Source organism: Caretta caretta, chromosome 1, assembly GCF_965140235.1.
Source record: "Caretta caretta isolate rCarCar2 chromosome 1, rCarCar1.hap1, whole genome shotgun sequence".
Taxonomy (NCBI): Eukaryota; Metazoa; Chordata; order Testudines; family Cheloniidae; genus Caretta; species Caretta caretta.
Genome location: NC_134206.1, coordinates 52,644,881 through 52,665,599, shown reverse-complemented (window position 1 = coordinate 52,665,599; position 20,719 = coordinate 52,644,881). Strand labels below are relative to the sequence as shown.

General features: G+C 46.2%; 1 protein-coding gene across 3 annotated transcripts in view; it reads right to left on the bottom strand.

Moving 5' to 3' along the window:
- Nucleotides 1-5,669: 5,669 nt before the first annotated feature.
- The window catches only part of SERTM1 (serine rich and transmembrane domain containing 1), a 46,328-nt gene continuing 31,278 nt past the window's right edge, over nucleotides 5,670-20,719 (bottom strand). For all 3 annotated transcript variants that reach the window (XM_048848248.2, XM_048848259.2, XM_048848268.2), the window contains exon 2: nucleotides 5,670-11,674. In XM_048848248.2, the coding sequence (XP_048704205.1) occupies nucleotides 11,167-11,490 (324 nt within the window). In that variant the 5' untranslated portion in view covers nucleotides 11,491-11,674 and the 3' untranslated portion in view covers nucleotides 5,670-11,166. The remainder of the gene's footprint in view (nucleotides 11,675-20,719) is intronic.

The following is a 20,719-nucleotide window of genomic DNA, read 5'->3' as shown; positions in this document are numbered from 1 at the left end:
TTCTGTTCACCCCAGCATGGCCACTGGGATGATCGTGGGCTAAGCTTAAGAGCTTTACCTGGTACTTAGTTGGAACTACCAACTGTCTCTGAGGATGCCAGTCTTCCTGGTGTCCACCAGAAAGAGTTTCCTTGTATAAAAGTCCTCTTTCTACAGCAAACCTGGATCGATTAGAAGAGCTGAGAGGCGGTGCGTTGCTCCATGCCACCGTCCAAGCTATTTGGAGGCTTTCATCTGCTTCCTGTTCAGTCTGGAACTGTTCCCTTGATGCTGGAGACATCAGTTCCTCATTGGATTGTGGACCTGGGCTTGGTCCCTCTGGAAGTGATGCAGGTGATGGGGCTGTTTCCGTTGACTGTGACCCGCTCTCCGCTGGTGCACTATGTTGGGGTTCAGGCTCCGGCTGAGCCTCTTGTGTAGGGTTATCTACTGCTGCTGGTGCAGGTTTGGTGGGGCCCTCTGGTGTTGGGATTGCAAGTACTGGATTCAGTGCTGGCAATGGTTCTGGTACTGGTTGTTCCCTCGGTTCTGATTCTGAGACTCCTTTTCTTTTTGTGAATACAGACTAACACGGCTGCTACTCTGAAACTACTGCTGTTGCAGATGTTGGCATGGGGTCCGGTTCCATCACCTCTGCTGAGCCTTTGCCTTCTCCTTCTCCAGAGCATGCTTCCTCTCTTTTTCCTTCTCCTCCTTTTCTTTTTCCTTTGCCTCCATTTCTCTCCTGTGGGAAGCCTCCATTTCTTTTTCTTTTGCCCCCATTTCTTTTTCTTTTGCTTCCATTTCTCTCCTATGGGCAGCCTCCCTTTCTTTTTCTTTGGCTGCTTGTGCATCCATCTCCATCTGTCTGAGTTCTACCCGTCTTTCATGTTCCTTTTGTTTTTCCTCAGCCTCAGAGCTGGCTAATTCCAGCTTCTGTTGAACAGTGCAGTCTGTCATCCTAACCACTCTGTTTTTAACCAACTTTATACCCGAGAGTTAGAAAGAAAACAAACAAACAAAAAACCTGGCTTGTAAAATTTTGCTGTGCTGTAACCTGATACCTTTTTCTCTGATAGCTACAGAAAAATCCTTTTGTTATGCCTGCTGCTTTGTCCCCCAGGCAGAGAGACAGAATCTACAGCTGCAATCACCTTTTACAAAACCCTTTAAAATCTTGCTGTGCTTCTGGTTCAAAATGATCTCTGGTTCAAAATGATCCCACCGCTCTGCCACCATGTCAAGGTTCCTTCCCCACTCTGAACTCTAGGATACAGATGTGGGGACCTGCATGAAAGACCCCCTAAGCTTATTCTTAGCTTAGATTAAAAACTTCCCCAAAGTACAAACCTTGCCTTGTCCTTGAACCGTATGCTGCCACCACCAAACGTTTTAAACAAAGAACAGGGAAAGAGGCCACTTGGAGATGTCTTCCCCCAAAATATCCCCCCAAGCCCTACACCCCCTTTCCTGGGGAAGGCTTGATAAGAATCCTCACCAACAGGTACAGGTGAACACAGACCCAAACTCTTGGATCTTAAGAACAATGAAAAATCAATCAGTTTCTTAAAAGAAGAATTTTAATTAAAGAAAAGGTAAAAAAATCACCTCTGTAAAATCAGGATGGTAAATACCTTACAGGGTAATCAGATTCAAAACTTAGAGAATTCCTCTAGGCAAAACCTTAAGTTACAAAAAGACACAGCTTATTTTACCAGCCATTAAACAAAAGAAAATCTAACGCATGTTCTAGCTAGATTATTTACTAACTTTACAGGAGTTGTAAGGCTGCATTCCTGATCTGTTCCCCCCCCACCCCCCCAGATTTGAAAGTATCTTGTCCCCTCATTGGTCATTTTGGTCAGGTGCCAGCGAGGTTATCTTAGCTTCTTAACCCTTTACAGGTGAAAGGGTTTTGCCTCTGGCCAGGAGGGATTTTATAGCACTGTATACAGAAAGGTGGTTACCCTTCCTTTTATATTTATGACAGTTGTTATGAGCCAGATTCAGCCTGGGAAAAAAGACTGGGGGAAAAGTCTGTGGAAAAAGGCTCCATGGATACCTCTCAGGAGCCCTGGGCAACTTTGGGTAACAACAAGGAGGACATTGTTGATGAGGAAGAGGAAGAGGAGAATGAGAAGCAGGCAAGCGGAGGATCCATTCTCCCTGACAGCCAAGAACTTTTTTTAACTCTGGAGCCCATCCCCTCACAGGACCAATTGTCGGCAGAGTATGATGCCAGGGAAGGCACCTCTGGTAAATGCACATTTTCAGTCAGACCGTAGGGGTTACATGCTATTATTTTTAATGTTGAATCTGCATTTAAGAATTGGGATAGAAGTTATTGGTGGCCACTCCAGCTATGCAGAGGGTGCTCTCCGAAAAAGACTGCTTATGTGCCCAAGGATGGCCTGGGAATCCTCCATGGAGGTACTCTGCAATCCTGTGCAGAAGATTTCTGGGAAGGGCTGCCTTATTTCGTCCACCATGGTAGACACTTTCTCGCACCACTCCAGTATTAACCCTTCTGGCATCATTGCGGCACACAGTACTGCAGCATAAGGACCAGGTCTGTACCCAGACATTTGCAGCATCTGCTCCTTTTCCACCTCTGTTACCGTCAGGAGTGTGATATTGCATATAGTCACCTAGGGGAAACGGGGGAAGTTTTAAATGCTAGCCCTTAAACCGCAAGCAATTCGATAAATAATCCGTCCCCTATCTGGTGAATTCGGGTCACACAATGACACTTTCCCAAGCATGCCCTAGTTGTCATTGGAAGAGATCACCATGTATTTCAGCCAGCATTTAAAAAGGAGGGGGGGTGATGCTTCCTGTTTGTCTCCCTTCCACCGCAGCCCAGTGCTGCTTTTGTAACAATCAAACTATTTGTGGGGATTTATGCTGGTGCCTGTCATCAAGCACTATCCAGGTTGCTACAAGAAAGGGGGTTGTGCTGAGGTTGCAACCATTGATCCCAAGGATGTCTTAACAAAAGCTGCAGCACTAGACCTCTCACCCATGCCTTGTGGCCTTACTCACCATGGGCGTAGCAGCAAACCAACTCTTGCAGTAGCCTGTGGTTGTGATTACATTGTGGCTTGCAGGGAAGTGAACTGAGGGGTGTTTCTTTTATAAAAAGATTTAACCTTGCACCATAAATAATGTATGCACTGTCAATGCTACCCTTGTGCTTTGTATTCTTTGCAGCTGAAACCTTGTCCGTAGGCGCATCCTCCACACCAGGACAGAGACTTTCCCAGATTCAAAGGTGGAAAAAGAAGACTTGGGAGGACATATTCAATGAGTTAATGTGCGTCTTCAAGAGTGACAAGATGGAGCTCAGCCCATGGAGGATTGCACTGTCGGAGAGCCTGCACAATGACCGTGAGGACAGGAAAGCATGCAGGGAACACAAGCGTGACACACAGGACAAGATAGTGTGGATTATGAAGGGGCAATCAGACATGTTGAGGCATCTGGTTGAGGTTCAAGAAAGGCAGCTGGATGCTGGAGTCCTGCTGCAGCCTATGCTGAACCTGCTGCTATCGTTGCCAAGTTCCACATCCTTCTCCTGCAGACTGAGGTGTGTGTGTGTGTGAGTTCGGTATCCCTTGCACTCAACACCAGGGTAGGGTACAAGGACCAGAAGGTGCCCATTCCCTCACATTTGATTGTTGTTGCAGTGTAATTGTAAGCAAGCTGTCCTTGTTTCCCCTGCCCCCTCAGTGTCATCTTACTTTTGCCCCAGGTTATCTTACTTTTCTTTGCTGCCTCTCAGTGTTTGTGAGCATAATAAAAATTAATGGATTGAGAGAAAAGGCTCTTTATCCTTTCAGCACACTGTGGTTAGTGGGGGTGTAGTTTACAAGGGAGTACATGCAATGAAGGGGACAGCTAGGTAAGGAACAACACACATAAGTGTCACAATACTGTGGGTCATTGATTAAACTAGTTTTCAAAGCCTCACGGAGATGCAGTGCGCCTTGATGTGCTCTTCTTACTGCCCTGGTGTCTGGCTGCTCAAAATTGGCTGCTGGGCGATCTGCCTCCATCCCCCACCCTGCCAGAAACTTTTCTCCCTTTGTTTCACAGATATTATGGAGCACACAGCAGGCAGGAACGACAATGGGAATATTGCTTTCACTGTGGTCTAGTCTAGTAACCAAACTACACTAGTGGGCTTTTAAATGCCCAAAGGCACATTCCACCACCATTCTGCACTTGCTCAGCCTGTGGTTGAACTGCTCCTGCCAAGGCTGCCTGTGTATGGCTTCATGAGCCATGGGAGCAAAGGGTAGGCTGGGTCTCCCAGGATCACAACTGGCATTTCAACATCACCAATGGTTATTTTGCAGTCTGGAAAGAAAGTTCCTGCTTGCAGCTTTCTGAACAGACTGGAGTTCATAAAGATGTGCGTGTCATGCACCTTTCCCGACCATACCACACTGATGATGAAACAGCCCCTTTGATCCACCGGCACTTGCAACATCATTTCAGTTTATGTACTCTTTGGCAAGGGGGTCGGGTGCCAAGATAGGGATATGCATTCCATCTATTGCCCCACCACAGTTAGGGAACCCCATAGCAGCAAAACCATCCACTATGTCCTGCACATTGCCCAGAGTCACTACCCTTCTTAGCGGAAGTCTGTGGATTGCCCTGGCAACTTGGATCACAACAGATCCCACAATAGATTTACCCACTCCAAATTGATACCCCACTGACCAGTAGCAGTCTGGCGTTGCAAGCTTCCACAGAGCTATCACCACTCGCTTCTCAACTGTCAGAGCAGCTCTCATTTTAGTATTGCTGTACTTCAGGACTGGGGAATACTTTTTGCACAGTTCCATGAAAGTGGCCTTGTGCGTTCAAAATTTCTGCAGTCACTGCTCATCATCCCACAGCTGCATAACTATGCGGTCCCACCAGTCAGTGCTTGTTTCCCAGGCCCAGAAGCAGTGCTCCATCATGTAAAGATCATGCACAACTGTCGCCAGAATCTGCAAATTGCTCCACTCCATTGCTTCTAGCAGGGCTGCTTGCATGGCATCACATTGTTCTGTGCAGCGGCTCCTGCTTCAGCTGAGCAAATACGGCAGGATAAGGCGTGAGGTGTTTGTAATGCTCACAACAACAGTGTACAGCTGAGTGGGGTCCATGCTTGCTGTGCTATGGCATCTGCGCAGGTAACCCAGGGTTAGGAAAAAAGGCACAAAAAGGCTTGGTTTTTTTGCTGTTGATTTCAAGGACGGAGGTAGGGAGGGAGGTAAGTGCATCATGGGAGGCTAATGCCACGTTCCCATAACCACCCACGCAAATGTTTTGATCCCATGAGGCATTGCAAGCCCAACCCAACATTCCACTCGGCTCCATGGACTGTGGGATAGCTACCCACAGTGCAGCGCTCCATGAGTCGTTGTAAGCCCTGCTAGTGAGGATGCGCTCCGCCGACACAATGTGCATAGTGGGGACATGCAGAATCGACTGTCTTAAATCGGAGGCTCAATGTCGACTTAAATAAAATCAACCTAATTTTGTAGTGTAGAGATAATATTACCCATTTTCATGCTGCGGCTCCCACCTCCATTTTTTATATGAGTATTAACCTCATTTTCTGCAAAGGAGACACAGGTGACCGAATTCAGGCCTTGGCAGGTAAATGAAGATTGAGCTGGTTTTTAGCTATCTTGTTTTAAAGTTAATTTATTTGTATTTATAAGTCTACACACAAACACATTGGGTTACAGATTTTGGGATCTTAAACAGCTTTTATAAAGGAAATGTTACTTCTTGTTCAACTTTAAATAAATAACTTAGTATTTCCCCATGTCCTTTCAGCGGTTTCTAGTGAAAATCGAGTGAAGCTGTTTCAGGAAAACTCTGGCTGTATGAATAGAGTAATTGAGAGACTAAATATCTTTATAAAAACAGGGTGGATCAGCAATCCCAGTGACTTAAGTTCTTTATTTTGCAACAAAATGCTTTGGCTCTTATAAGAATCTAATCAACACCAAAACTTATTGTATAATACGTTAATTTTTAAAAGTTGAAAACACCATCTCCAATTTAATCTGCCTTTGTCTGGCACTGAATAATGATATTTCTAATTACTACATTTACATTTGATGGTAAAAAACCTGCATTTTCATAGAGCATACAATTAATGTTGGATGTTGGGATATGTGTCCTGCCAGTAGCAAACTGATAACCTGGAGGATAAAAATGTTTTAAAAAAAGTTTGTGGAGTGTTCCATGTACAGCTGCGGCCTCATAGGCTGTAATATACCAACAACTTCTTAACCTTAACAACGTGCTGGCCAAATAATACATGACTTGATACTCCAAAGAGCCAATTATCTCTAGAGAGATGCTGGGTGACGGGTGTGAAGGGTGCTGGTACTTTGCAGGAGGCACGCAGACCTCTGCAGGATCGGGCACACCATTTGAAAGGGGATCGGTAACACCAGGCAGTTAGAGCTACGAGTGCAGCTCTTCTAGTTAAAACCAGCGATGACACATCTCTGTTCTTCTCATGGTCCTTTAACTGAGTTGGATCTTGCTCAAGGGCAAAGCCTCCATTCACAGTAGGTGGAGCACGATTGAGCCCAATGAACTATTCCCCTTGGAGCACGTTCTGTAATGATGCTATAATGTAATAACTGGAACAATTTGGAGGCTGCAATAACAAACCAATCTTTGCATTCCATATTGTATCACTGTCAATTTAATGGGACTAAACCCACGTCAGGTTTGCTGGAGGCCTCACAGAATTGTGCTTTGCAATAATAATAATTGCTTTATGACAGTAACTGAATACAGGACTCTGTTTTAATCAAGGGAGCTACTGTATTACATTTGGACACAATAGACAGTTACTGAGAGTATATCATACCAATTATGTAAGTGTGTATGGGTCTGTTCTCTATGCTGGGATCAATCCTGAAAACCCTTATTCCCCTGGGGCTAAGTTATGCCATTTCAGCAAGGCCCAAACTATGGGGTGTGTGGAGCACTGGGAGGCATCCAGGCTTACCATATGTGACCCTGAACTCCCTAGAGCAGGGAGAAGGCATGCCCATTACTACACCTCTTAATGGGGTGCAGCTTATTCTCCCACCATGCATACTGGGTCCATTATGTAGTGTGGAGGATGGGCTGGGCCATGGCCTCACCTCCCCGCAGCTCTTCTTATCCTCACTGGGGCACTGTGCATCCCTGGTGGAGTAAGGAGAGAGCAGGCTCTGTGAAGGGACTACGACGTTGCCTGGCCCTTACACAGGCCACTGCCAAGAAGGATTCGCCTTCCTCCTCCACCCCACTGTGCATCCATGTAAGGAGAAGGCAGAATCTGGCCCTTCACAAGAAGCCTGGGAAACAAGCAGGGAGAACTGGAAATCCTGGCACAGTCAAGGAATTATGATGTGATTGGAATAACAGAGACTTGGTGGGATAACTCACATGACTGGAGTACTGTCATGGATGGATATAAACTGTTCAGGAAGGACAGGCAGGGCAGAAAAGGTGGGGGAGTTGCACTGTATGTAAGGGAGCAGTATGACTGCTCAGAGCTCAAGTATGAAACTTCAGAAAAACCTGAGTGTCTCTGGATTAAGTTTAGAAGTGTGAGCAACAAGGGTGATGTCGTGGTGGGAGTCTGCTATAGACCACCAGACCAGGGGGATGAGGTGGACGAGGCTTTCTTCCGGCAACTCACGGAAGTTACTAGATCGCAGGCCCTGGTTCTCATGGGAGACTTCAATCACCCAGATATCTGCTGGGAGAGCAATACAGCGGTGCACAGACAATCCAGGAAGTTTTTGGAAAGGGTAGAGGACAATTTCCTGGTGCAAGTGCTGGAGGAACCAACTCGGGGCAGAGCTCTTCTTGACCTGCTGCTCACAAACCGGGAAGAATTAGTAGGGGAAGCTAAAGTGGATGGGAACATGGGAGGCAGTGACCATGAGATGGTCGAGTTCAAGATCCTGACACAGGGAAGAAAGGAGAGCAGCAGAATACAGACCTGGACTTCAGAAAAGCAGACTTTGACTCCCTCAGAGAACTGATGGACAGGATCCCCTGGGAGAATAACATGAGGGGGAAAGGAGTCCAGGAGAGCTGGCTGTATTTTAAAGAATCTTTATTGAGGTTACAGGGACAAACCATCCCGATGTGTAGAAAGAATAGTAAATATGGCAGGCGACCAGCTTGGCTTAACAGTGAAATCCTTGCTGATCTTGAACACAAAAAAGAAGCTTACAAGAAGTGGAAGATTGGACAAATGACCAGGGAAGAGTATAAAATATTGCTCGGGGATGCAGGAGTGAAATCAGGAAGGCCAAATCACACCTGGAGTTGCAGCTAGCAAGAGATGTTAAGAGTAACAAGAAGGGTTTCTTCAGGGATGTTAGCAACAAGAAGAAAGTCAAGGAAAGTGTGGGCCCCTTGCTGAATGAGGGAGGCAACCTAGTGACAGAGGATGTGGAAAAAGCTAATGTACTTAATGCTTTTTTTGCCTCTGTCTTCACGAACAATGTCAGCTCCCAGACTGCTGCACTGGGCAGCACAGCATGGGGAGGAGGTGACCAGCCCTCTGTGGAGAAAGAAGTGGTTGGGGACTATTTAGAAAAGCTGGACGAGCACAAGTCCATGGTGCTGGATGCGCTGCATCCGAGAGTGCTAAAGGAGTTGGCGGATGTGATTGCAGAGCCATTGGCCATTATCTTTGAAAACTCATGGCGATCCGGGGAAGTCCCAGAAGACTGGAAAAAGGCTAATGTAGTGCCCATCTTTAAAAAAGGGAAGGAGGAGGATCCGGGGAACTACAGGCCATTCAGCCTCACCTCAGTCCCTGGAAAAATCATAGAGCAGGTCCTCAAGGAATCAATTCTGAAGCACTTAAAGGAGAGGAAAGTGATCAGGAACAGTCAGAATGGATTCACCAAGGGCAAGTCATGTCTGACTAATCTAATTGTCTTCTATGACGAGATAACTGGCTCTGTGGATGAGGGGAAAGCGGTGGACGTGTTGTTCCTTGACTTTAGCAAAGCTTTTGACATGGTCTCCCACAGTATTCTTGCCAGCAAGTTAAAGAAATATGGGCTGGATGAATGGACTATAAGGTGGATAGAAAGTTGGCTAGATTGTTGGGCTCAATGGGTAGTGATCAATGGCTCCATGTCTAGTTGGCAGCCGGTATCAAGTGGAGTGCCCCAAGGGTTGGTCCTTGGGCCGGTTTTGTTCAATATCTTCATAAATGATCTGGAGGATGGTGTGGATTGCACCCTCAGCAAGTTTGCAGATGACACTAAACTGGGAGGAGAGGTAAAGACGCTGGAGGGTAGGGATAGGATACAGAGGGCCCTAGACAAATTAGAGGATTGGGTCAAAAGAAATCTGATGAGGTTCAACAAGGACAAGTGCTGAGTCCTGCACTTAGGACGGAAGAATTCCATGCACCGCTACAGACTAGGGACCGAATGGCTCAGCAGCAGTTCTGCAGAAAAGGACCTAGGGGTTACAGTGGACGAGAAGCTGGATATAAGTCAACAGTGTGCCCTTGTTGCCAAGAAGGCCAATGGCATTTTGGGATGTATAGGTAGGGGCATTGCCTGCAGATTGAGGGACGTGATCGTTCCCCTCTATTCGACATTGGTGAGGCCTCATCTGGAGTATTGTGTCCAGTTTTGGGCCCCACACTACAAGAAGGAGGTGGAAAAATTGGAAAGAGTCCAGCAGAGGGCAACAAAAATGATTAGGGGACTGGAACACATGACTCATGAGGAGAGGCTGAGGGAACTGGGATTGTTTAGTCTACCGAAGAGAAGAATGAGGGGGGATTTGATTGCTGCTTTCAACTACCTGAAAGGGGGTTCCAAAGAGGATGGATCTAGACTGTTCTCAGTGGTAGCTGATGACAGAACAAGGAGTAATGGTCTCAAGTTGCAGTGGGGGAGGTTTAGGTTGGATATTAGGAAAAACTTTTTCACTAGGAGGGTGGTGAAACACTGGAATGCGTTACCTAGGGAGGTGGTGGAATCTCCTTCCTTAGATATATTTAAGGTCAGGCTTGACAAAGCCCTGGCTGGGATGATTTAGTTGGGGATTGGTCCTGCTTTGAGCAGGTGGTTGGACTAGATGACCTCCTGAGGTCCCTTCCAACTCTGATATTCTATGATTCTGACTGATGTAAGTAGCTCCACTGAGGTAAGAACTCCTCATGCCTATAAGGGCTCTTAATAAAGGCAATCAGCTGCCAGCAACAGTAATGGGAGTTATGTGTCTCTCAAGGAGAGCAGAGGCTGCTCAGATTGTGTTTGGCTTCATTAACAATAAGCTAGAATAGCACGGACGTATGGAAAGGAGGTGTGCAGAGGCAGAAACCCATTCCCTCTAAGAAGCAGGTAGCCCTGTCAACTGCATGCAAGTAAGTCCTAAAAATATCTTTACAACATACAGTACAGCTTGAGTTTACAACTGTGCATATTTATTCTAGTTGCTTTTGCTAAATAAAATTAAGCAAATATGTTAAAGTGTTTGTGAAAATTGACTTCTAGAGGCTTTATACAGAAAGATTCAATGGATTGATATACAGAGACAAAATTAATGTTTGTTAACAAAAGAATTATTTTAGTTTTGTTTTAATAACATAATTGAAATACTGAAACGACATCACAATTAAAAACAAAACAAACAAAAAACCCCACCCAATAACTTTAAAATTGGCCAAGGTGCCAATTTGTCTATCAAATTAGCGTGGTGGCATTTTTGTGAAAGTGATCTTGTCCAGAAGGCCCTAGCCAGTGAAAAGCCAATGACACACTAACAAAGGGAAATCCAGGTAAGAGGGATACAACTGCAAAGAATTAGAACATCCACCTAGAACCATATTCAAATTTGGCAGGAAGACTGTGTGTATGCATGGATGTGTATACATATGACAGAAAGGCAGCATTAATATTACATACATGAAGCTACGACCAGATGCCATTTTCCATGCTCCAAGATGAAAAGCATCATTAATAAAAGGGGAAATGGAAACTAAAAAGAGAAAGAAAACTCAAAGAGAAGTCTAAAAGTCACCTCTTTCATGATTAATAGTCCTCAATGGCAAATGTTACATGCACTATTTCCCTCAAAAGCTAGACAAAGTTGTTCCATTTCCCAATGTATTTCCTTCATTTCTTTTCATGAAGAAAGGTTTGAGAAAGCAGATCGCTGGGAAGAAATACTACAAACTTCTAAATTAGTGAAAGAACTTCCAGCATCACTAGTGTATTCTGGGTACGAGGCACTGGAAGAGATGATGTTTTTCAGCCTCTGAAGTGCAATGATTAATAACAAAAGAAGAAATGCTAAGAGGCTGAGAAATATAGAAACATAGACATAGACATTTGATAAGCGTCCAGCTGAGGAATCCACTGAAGTTGACAGGGATGTGGGATATAGCTCCAGAAAAGTCCCATTTTCCATGTTTCCTACTAATCCAGATGAAGGGTCAAGTTCTGACATTTTGTGTGTATTTTTAAGGGAATAGATGTTGTAGTCAAAGGCAGTTTTAGAAGTATAAAAAATGCTGTATTCTAGATGCTTTCATTTTTCCATCAAAACATAGGCAAATTGAGTCACCCTGTGATCAGAGTTATTCTTCACTTCTCAAATCCACAGGTAATATAAGATGCTGTATCCTTCAGTCCTGAAAGAAAAGAAAAATAGAATTAATTTACCACTAGACCAGTGCTTTAATTATTCACCCGAGGGAATATAACTTTAAAAACAGTAAATTATTTCCCCATAAAGTTGACCTCAAGGACTTAAAAAATAAAAGAAAAAAAGAAATCAGTATCTGTTGCTTTATGGGCTGATTTCCCCCAAAAGCAGGGATAGAAGGAAAATTCTGCACATACATCCCACAGCTTTTACTACCAATTAGCCAGATCCAAAACTTCTGATCCAAACAGCTCTGAACTTGGTGTGGGAGGAAGTCTTGGACTGCAAACCCAGATCCAAATTTATCGCTATGTCCACATGGAGCCAAATGAACCCCAGAATCCAAGCACCCTTGACTTTTGTAGACGAAGGAGATGTTTCATAATGAAGATCCAGATCTGAATTGAGTGCCTCAGGCCCTTTCTATTGATGTCATCTACAGTCATGTTTGCCAGTTCATGCGCCATGTGATGCCTCAACATGAACCAAACTGGTGATATCCCAGCTACTCCCAAACCCTGTTGGAGCATAGCGCTGGCCAAATAAATGCTCTTTCATAATCTATGGTGAAGGTTTGTGCTACAGTATGAGTTCCTTGCTACGGGGAATCTTTACAAAATGCAGGATTTCAGGACTTGGCCATCAACTTTCTGTTTCCACACCAAACAAAATAAAAAAATCCTTGTAAAGAGTTAAGCTTGTAATCCTAGAGCCAAGTTTTTAAGCAAGGTGACAGATGGTAAATCCACTACCACTATTAAACCTATGTTGCTGTGCTGTCTTGTCTGAGGTAACCAGAACCAGGGAATTTGCTATGGCTTATTTATTTTACATTTATAAAATGTGCAGATCTAATTTCACAAAGTGCATATACAAAGATTAAAATGCAAGAATCAAGTCATTACCAGGCTGATCTGCTATTGAGAAGCTATTGAGAAGCTTCAATAAAATACACTTCTCAGCCAAAAACTGCACCTTTTCCTTCTGACACCCACAGCTCAGCAAACTCGGCCTCGGTATAAGAGCTCATCTAGACTAACACTTAGTTCACTGCACTCTGGGGTGCAAATCTACCCTGCACTAACATGCCATGCAATGCCACCCTGCTGCTGCACACTACAAGCTCCCTAGTGTGCTTTAACTTACTCCTGTTTCAAAGCGTGGTCAATCAAAGCACACCACAAAACTTTCTGTGGGTGGCAGGCTGGCAGAAGGGTCCGCATGGACACTTACTGTGGGGCACTCTAGTGCAGGGTAGATTTATACCCCAGCCTGCCATGAACTAATGTTCGTATAGACAAGCCCTAGGAGAGTGGATTCCATAGCTGAGGAGGGCCCTTCCACTGAAAATACCTTGCCTCCAGAACCCTCATGTTTAAATCTGGAGGCTCAGGTGCCTCAGATGATCCCAACAGTCAGGGTACAACTGAGGCAAGAAGCGGTCTCTATACTAGTGGCTTTTGCACCCAGTGTAGCTAAGCCCCAGTGTAGATATGCTGCACCAGAGTTAGAATGGGCTTAGTGAGTGGAAAATGGGTGTAAAATGCTAATATTCTGTTTCGGTAGGTCTGTACGCCACTGTCCATTAACTTTGTACTCATGTCAATAGCTACTCAAGCTATAAGGCATTGGAGAATCACACCAACTACCTACCTATCTATCTACAATCACATCCATCCTTTGAATGCACCTGTTGAATCCTCTTATATTGTTGGGGAAAGGTAGTGATCTTTTCTTCTCCTACAAGAAGAGAACATCTGCAGAGAATCCAAGGCCTCAGCATAAAGCTGAAGGAAGACAGGGGTCCCACCTGTGATGAGCCTGCTTTGGACCTTAAACTTTAGTTTCAACTCAGTTTAAGTATTTTTAACCTTCATTCCCAGGCTTTGAGGAACATTTTTATCTACTCTTTTTAATGCTTTGGAGAGAAGAGAAGGATTTTCCCTTGTCAAGATTTTGCTTCTAAACCTACTTTTATTAGGTTTGTATCTGCACCTTTCTACTATATCGGTGAGCATTCTATACTCTCCAGCTGGGGAAAGTAAGCAAAGCTGATTTTACAGGTGCCTTAAGGCTCTGATGTATCAATCCTGCACAGGTGCAAAAGAGAGGAGGAAGAACACAAGTGGCCCTTTCATTGTTGTGTCCCTGAGAAAGGGAAGACAAATTTGTAGTCTCTGTGCTCCAGGGATGGAAAAGACTGTGAAAGATTAGTGTCATTAACAGCTCTAGACTACCCAGAGGGACCAGGGAGGAGCCTGGGCCAAGGAGCCCAGGTTGCATGCTGTCCAAAAGTAACACAACAGTCATTTTCCCCTGACCTCCTGGGGGCGCTGTACCCTATTTAACCCTAAGTCTCTTTGCACAGGTCCAGTTCAGAATCATGAGTTCATGAGTGAAACAGGAAGTTAAACTTTTGATGCAAGGAACTCTTCAGCCTTCATCTGACATCATCTTAAAGGGCAAAGGGATTGCCCAATAGTAAAACAGAACAAAACAAAACCACACAAATAAAACAAAACTTCTTATTCCCCTTAAATAAACAGAACTACCTATTCCTATAATAAGTGGTTTTTATTACAGACTACACTGGCCGTCTTGAGAGGCCTCGCATTTTCAGATGCAACCAGTTTTAACTAAACATTGATATCGTTATTAAGACCCAGTTCTGCCATTTTTATTCCCATTGAGTAGCATTTTACTTCACAGATAATCCCTTGTGACTTCACTAAAGCTTCCTGCAGCATAAGTTCTATGCCATGTAAATAGCGGTGGCAGAATCAGGCCCTTAAAATAATAATGTTATCACTTTGTGGGTTTTTTTTGGATGTCACACTAAAGCTAAAGTACCTTGGTATGTTTCCATGAAAGTGTTCCAACACTCTTGCCCATAATGCTCTACCTTATAACTGTAACCCCTTGGGGTTTAGAGAGCATGGTCCCTTTAAATCTTTTCCTAAGGGGGGAGGGGAAGCAGTGAGAGAAAGGAGGGAAACTCCAGGTGGGGCTCTGGAGACAGAGAGAGAGAGGGAGAAGGGTGGCGGGGTTCCCAGAAGAGATGGAACCAAATAAAATTGAGGAGAGCCTGGATGCAGCTGAAATACTGGGGAGAGTGAAGGTCCACACTCGTATTTACAACCGCAAAGTGAAGGGCATGGTAGCACTATGTACTCACTCCAAGGAAGCAGATCTTGATAAAGTGCCCAAAGAGGTGCAAGTAGGAGGTATCCTCTGGACAATTTGGGGGCAGAGCAGTCCCCTACTAGTGTGCCTATATCACTTGAGGTGGATTCTTTAGCGCAGAAATTGCAAGCTCTGATGGTGGATGAGGAAGCGGACAAGAGAGGAATTAATTTTGGCATTAGGAGGGGCTCCAACACCCGCAGCACCCAGCCTGGTGGGATGGGCCAAAGAGCTGGGAAACACTCTCAAAGATGCATTGAAGCTGGCCTATGAAAGTACTCCATACAAGCGGTTACGTTCTTTCTCGGAGGTGTCACCTGCACCCTCAGGGGAGGATGATTACAAGACCTGGAGGGATTTTATGGTGCCACTTGTCCAAGAGTGGGAATGCTCTGATTCTGAGAAGCGGAAACATGTGCTTGAGAGTCTGAGGGGACCTGCCATGCAAATTGTCCGAGCCCTGAAAGACTCGCAACCAGCTAACACAGTGCAAGACTATTTAGAAGCTCTTGAGAGTGTCTACGGTGCTACTTATCGCAGTGAAGACCTGTATTATTGTTACCGCCATACCTATCAGGAGCCCCATGAACGATTGTTGGATTTCATCAGGAGACTAGAGCATTTGCTACAGCAGGTAGTGCGGAAGGAGGGCATCCCCATCAAGCACATTGATTCCGCTAGGTTGGACCAGATCCTTCAGGGCACCTGACAAGATGGATTGATGCTGTGGCGACTGCAGCTGAGGTAGTGGGCCCCAAACCCACCCCCGTTCCACAAGCTCATTCGAGAGATACGTGAAGAGGAGGAGCAATTGTTGCAAGTGGACGCAGTGGTGCAGCCGAAGAAGACAGGGAGTCACACCATGACAGTGCTTGGAGAGATGGAAGAGGCCCCATCAGTGGCAGCAGCACTGAGAGATTTGACCCGAGAAGTGGCCATGATGAAGGCTCAGGGACATACTGTGCCATCCTCAAGTGGGGAGAGTAGCAGGAGGGGTGATAGCCAGCAAGAAGGTTTCTGTTACAACTGTGGGAGAGATGGGTCACTATGCCTTGGACTGCCAAAACAAGACGGATCATGCAAGGGTATCTCAGAGATTGCAGCAAACCATTAGGGAGCTTCAGGGAAACACCAATGGGGCTTGGGGAAGGAGCAACCCAAGACCCTGAAATCCCAAGGCTCCCCAGAGAAAAACACAAACAGGGGTCACCCAGATGGGCTGGTAGACCCTCAGGCTATAGTACCTGTTCGTATAGAAGGATGATTGTATGAGGCATTGCTGGACAGCAGATCACCATACTTTATGAATCTTACTACCAAGAATACGTACAGCATTTACCCTTGCGTCCCCTGTCTAGCCTGACAGTATGGGGAATTGGCTGTGACTCCTGCTCCTATCGGGGATATATTCTGTTGAATGTCCGGTTTCCAAAGAACGTTGCGGGAGTAAACCAGGAAATAGAAACATTGGCACTGGTCTGCCCAGATCAGTGATCAGAGATGGCAGGGAACAAATATCTGCGGGAGCTGCCAATGCACGCTTTATGTAAAGCCGCATACCAGCGAGCGAGGGGCCCCCCATCCCAAGAGGAGACCAAGGCTAGACCTTTTGGGAGGAATAGATTCCAGTCTGGGGTTTCCCCCATTCCTGCTGAGTGGAAGGACCGCCTGTGTGAAAAGTTAGTCAAGAGGAAAGCTGTTTTCTCTATGCGCAAGTGGGATGTTAGGTGTGCACATGATGTGGAACACCATATCCAAATGCAGGATGGTCGGCCTTTTCGAGAGAGGTCAAGATGATTAGTCCCCACTGATACTGAAGATGTGAGGCAGCACCTACAGGAACTGGCTGAAACAGGTATCATTGAGGAATCCAGGAGCCCCTACACATTGCCGATCATAGTAGTACGAAAGAAAAGTGGAATGGTGTGCATGTGTGTCGACTATCACACTCTGAACCGGCGGACGATCCCTGACCAATACACAATGCCCCAGGTGGATGATGCCTTGGATAGCCTGAATGGTAGTTGCTGGTTCTCTGTCCTTGACCTCTGCAGTGGATACTATCAAGTGCCCACGGCACCAGAGGACCGGGAGAAGACAGCATTCATCTGCCCCTTACCGTTTTACCAATTTAATTGCATGCCCCAGGGAGTATCTCAAGTTCCAGTCATGTTTCAGTGATGCATGTTGCTGGTGGTAGCGGACATGCACCTTTTGGAGTGTCTGGAGTACTTGGATGACATTGTAGTGTTCGGGTGCACTTTAGAAGAACATGAGACTCGGCTGTGTAAAGTCCTGGATCGTTTGGAACACGCAGGCCTCAAGTTATCCTTAGACAAGTGCATCTTCTGCCAGACATCCGTGCGGTATGTGGGACACATAGTGTCTGCAGATGGTATAATTACAGACCCAGAGAAGGTGAAGGTGGTAATTCCTTGGCCGAGGCCCACGACTCTCAAGAAATTATAGTCGTTTCCAGGATTCTGTGGCTATTACCGCAGGTTCATCAAGAATTTTTTGCACATCGTACATGCACTCACAGAGCTCACCAAGGGATACCCCCACAAATAAGAAGAAGGGGAACGCACCTCGGCATCAGTACTGTAATGTGGGTGCACCTTTTGGAAAGCAGCGGACTGCTGAGTGTGAAGAAGCTTTCCGTAAAATCATTCAACAGCTCACTCAAGCACCTGTTTTGGTGTACGCTGATCCCACTCAGCCATATGAACTTCACGTTGATGCAAGGTACACAGGTTTAGGCGCTGTCCTTTCTCAAGAGCATGAGGGCAAACTCCAACCGGTAGCGTTTGCAAGTCGAGATCTCACACCGCCTGAGAGAAACTACCCTGCTCATCAAGTGGAGTTCCTGCCATTGAAATGGTCCATCACCGAGAGGTTTCATGACTACCTCTATGGGGCCAAGTTCACTGTAAAAACCGATAATAACCCTTTGACATACATCAAAACAACAGCAAAATTATCCATAGCAGGGCACCGGTGGTTAGCGGCACTCTCTGTCTATGATTTCACTCTGCAGTATCTACCCGGGCGAACAAACATGGATGCAGATGTCTTGTCTCAGCGGCCTCATTCTAAAGATTTATAACCCAATGATCAGATGAATTTGGAGACCCCTGAATTGAGAGCTTTATGCCAATGGGTATCCATTGTGGAGGAAAAAGCCACAGCTAATGGAGAATGAGCAATTGACTGTCTGGGTGCACCACAAGAAGCCATACCCATAGTCTACTCAAGTTTTACTAGAGTACAGGACCCTCAGCTACCCAGACTAAAGGATCGAGAGGTGGAGCATGCCCAGCGAGCTGATCCACGGATGAAGGACATCCTTTATGCATTGGAAAGGGGAAAGGATCCCAAGGCTATTTGACTGAGTCTCCCAGAGGAGGCCCTTTTGCTGAAAGAATGGGACCACCTATTGGTTCGGGATGGATGACTTTATCGAGGGCAGAAGCATCCCCAGAGGCCTCACCCAAAGCAATTGTTGCTACCGCAGAAGTACTGGTGAGGCGTGTTAGAGGCCTGCCATAATTGAATGGGGCATCTGGGAGTCAAGCGATTGGAGACAAGAGTTAAGGGAAGATTCTATTGGCCCCAAATGGGGCATGACATTGCCTACCATATTCGCACCTGCACCAGATGTATCCAACGAAAGACTCTGCCTACGCAGGTGGCTCCTCTTGTCAGCATCACAAGTTCTGCACCCATGGAGCTTGTCTTTATGTACTTTCTAGCATTAGAGCCTGACCATCGGGGTACTGCAAATATTTTGGTGGTCACTGACCATTTTACTCATTATGCCCAGGCTTATGCCACCAAAGATCAAAAAGCTTCCACAGTTGCCAAGATCCTGTGGGAAAAGTTCTTCATTCACTATGGGTTGCACGCCAGACCACACTCAGATCAGGGACAGGATTTTGAAAGTCGGTTAATAAAAGAACTTTGTAAGTTCATGGGGATCAAGAAATCACGCACCACCCCTTATCATCCACAAGGGGATCCACTATCAGAATGATTCAACCGCACACTGCTGAACATGTTGGGAACTCTGGAGCCTCAGCAGAAAAAATACTGGAGCCAGCACATGAAGCATCTGACACATGCGTATAACTGCTCTCGACATAATGCAACTGGGTTCACACCATATATGCTAATGTTCGGTCAAGAAGCCTGGTTGCCGGTTGATCTCTGTTTTGGAGTGTCTTCAGGTGGGGCACTCCCAGAAACATACTTGGGGTATGTGACTCGCTGAAGAAATCAACCGAAGGAGGCATATCAGATAGCGACGTAAGCAGCTGGTCACCAGAATCAAAAGAATAAAACCCGATATGATCAGCAAGTGAGGCAACAGGAGATTCAGGTTGGTGACTGAGTTTTGGCCCAAAATCTCGGCCTACAGGGAAAACACAAAATTGCAGATCATTGGGAGTCACACTCATACATTATAGAGAAGAAACTTAGGGATCTACCAGTATATCACATACATCCTGAGGGCAGTCATGGCCCCACCAAAACTCTCCACCAGAATCATTTGTTACCTGTAGGACAAGTATTGTTTCACCATAAGGATGTTTCCACAGATTTTGAGCCTCCTGGCCCCATGAGTCAGACACAGTCCCAACAATGGAAATATACCTGTCCGCTGCAAACGCCCAGCTCCTCGGAGAGTAAGGATGAAATGGGGTTTGGCAATCATCCAGTTTGGAATGCCCCGACCCTAATGGACCCTCTTGTTGCACAAAGAGATGGTGAAGGGGAAGAACCCATATTGAGCACTTCCGATGCCCCACTGTCCAAAGCTGTGGAGACCCCCCCCAAGAACATGATGAGGAAGATTCAGTGCAGGCAGAGAACCCTGTACCGCAAACAGCCACTTTAAACCCAGATGCCCTCGAATTCATGTCTCAAGGATCCATCATCTTGCCTCCATGTTCAGTGTGTCACCTCAGCCAATACCTGACAGGCAGCCTAGATGTTCCTCTAGGGAAGGGAAGCCCAGGTGTGTGCTGACATATGATCATTTAGGGGAACCCAGTGACCTACAGATCTCTGGGGGTGCCATGGGGGATGAGTTGCCTCATGGGAAACCTGTTCCACCCCTCGGGGTCCTGTGGGATGGATGACGGGAATGCTCCTGACGAATGGGGGCCCTGGGTCTCCTGCTGGGGATCCATGGTGTAGTTGTCCACTTTGATGGGGATATAAAGGATTATTTCTTTTGGGTGGGGGAGAGTGTAACTCCTTGGGGTTTAGAGAGCATGGCCCCCTTAAATCTTTTCCTAAGGGGAGAGGAGGAGCAGTGAGAGAAAGGAGGGAAACTCCAGGTGGGGCTCTGAAGCCAGAGAGAGAAGGAGAAGAGTGGCAGCCTGCAGGCCCTCACAAAGTGAAGCAGCAGAGAACCTGCCTGAAGCCTGGGAAGGACATGGCAGCCAAGCGGGGACACCCCAGGACAGGAGCCAAGAGGAGCACTGTGCCAGGGAGGAATTGCCTGAGAAGGACAGGCCGGAGCTAGACCCAGTATCACTGCTGCCCAGAGCTGCATGGGGCTGTGAGTACTGGGGCTTGTGACTCTGCACTGGGAAGAAGGAGGGAGGCTGCTAGTTAGTTAAGTGGGGAGGTGGTCTCTCTGTGTGGCTTTGCAGAAAGCAGCACAAGAGGCCACCAGAGGGGTTTGTTGGGGAAAGTTCACTGCCGCCAAAGACGATCAGGAGCACCCAAGACTCAGCACTGAACTGGAACTTTGCTCAGGACTCCTGAACTCTGTGTGCAGACACATTGCTCGGTGTCTGCCCTTTCCAACTGTGCTACCACTGGGCCTGTGGGGCTTTGG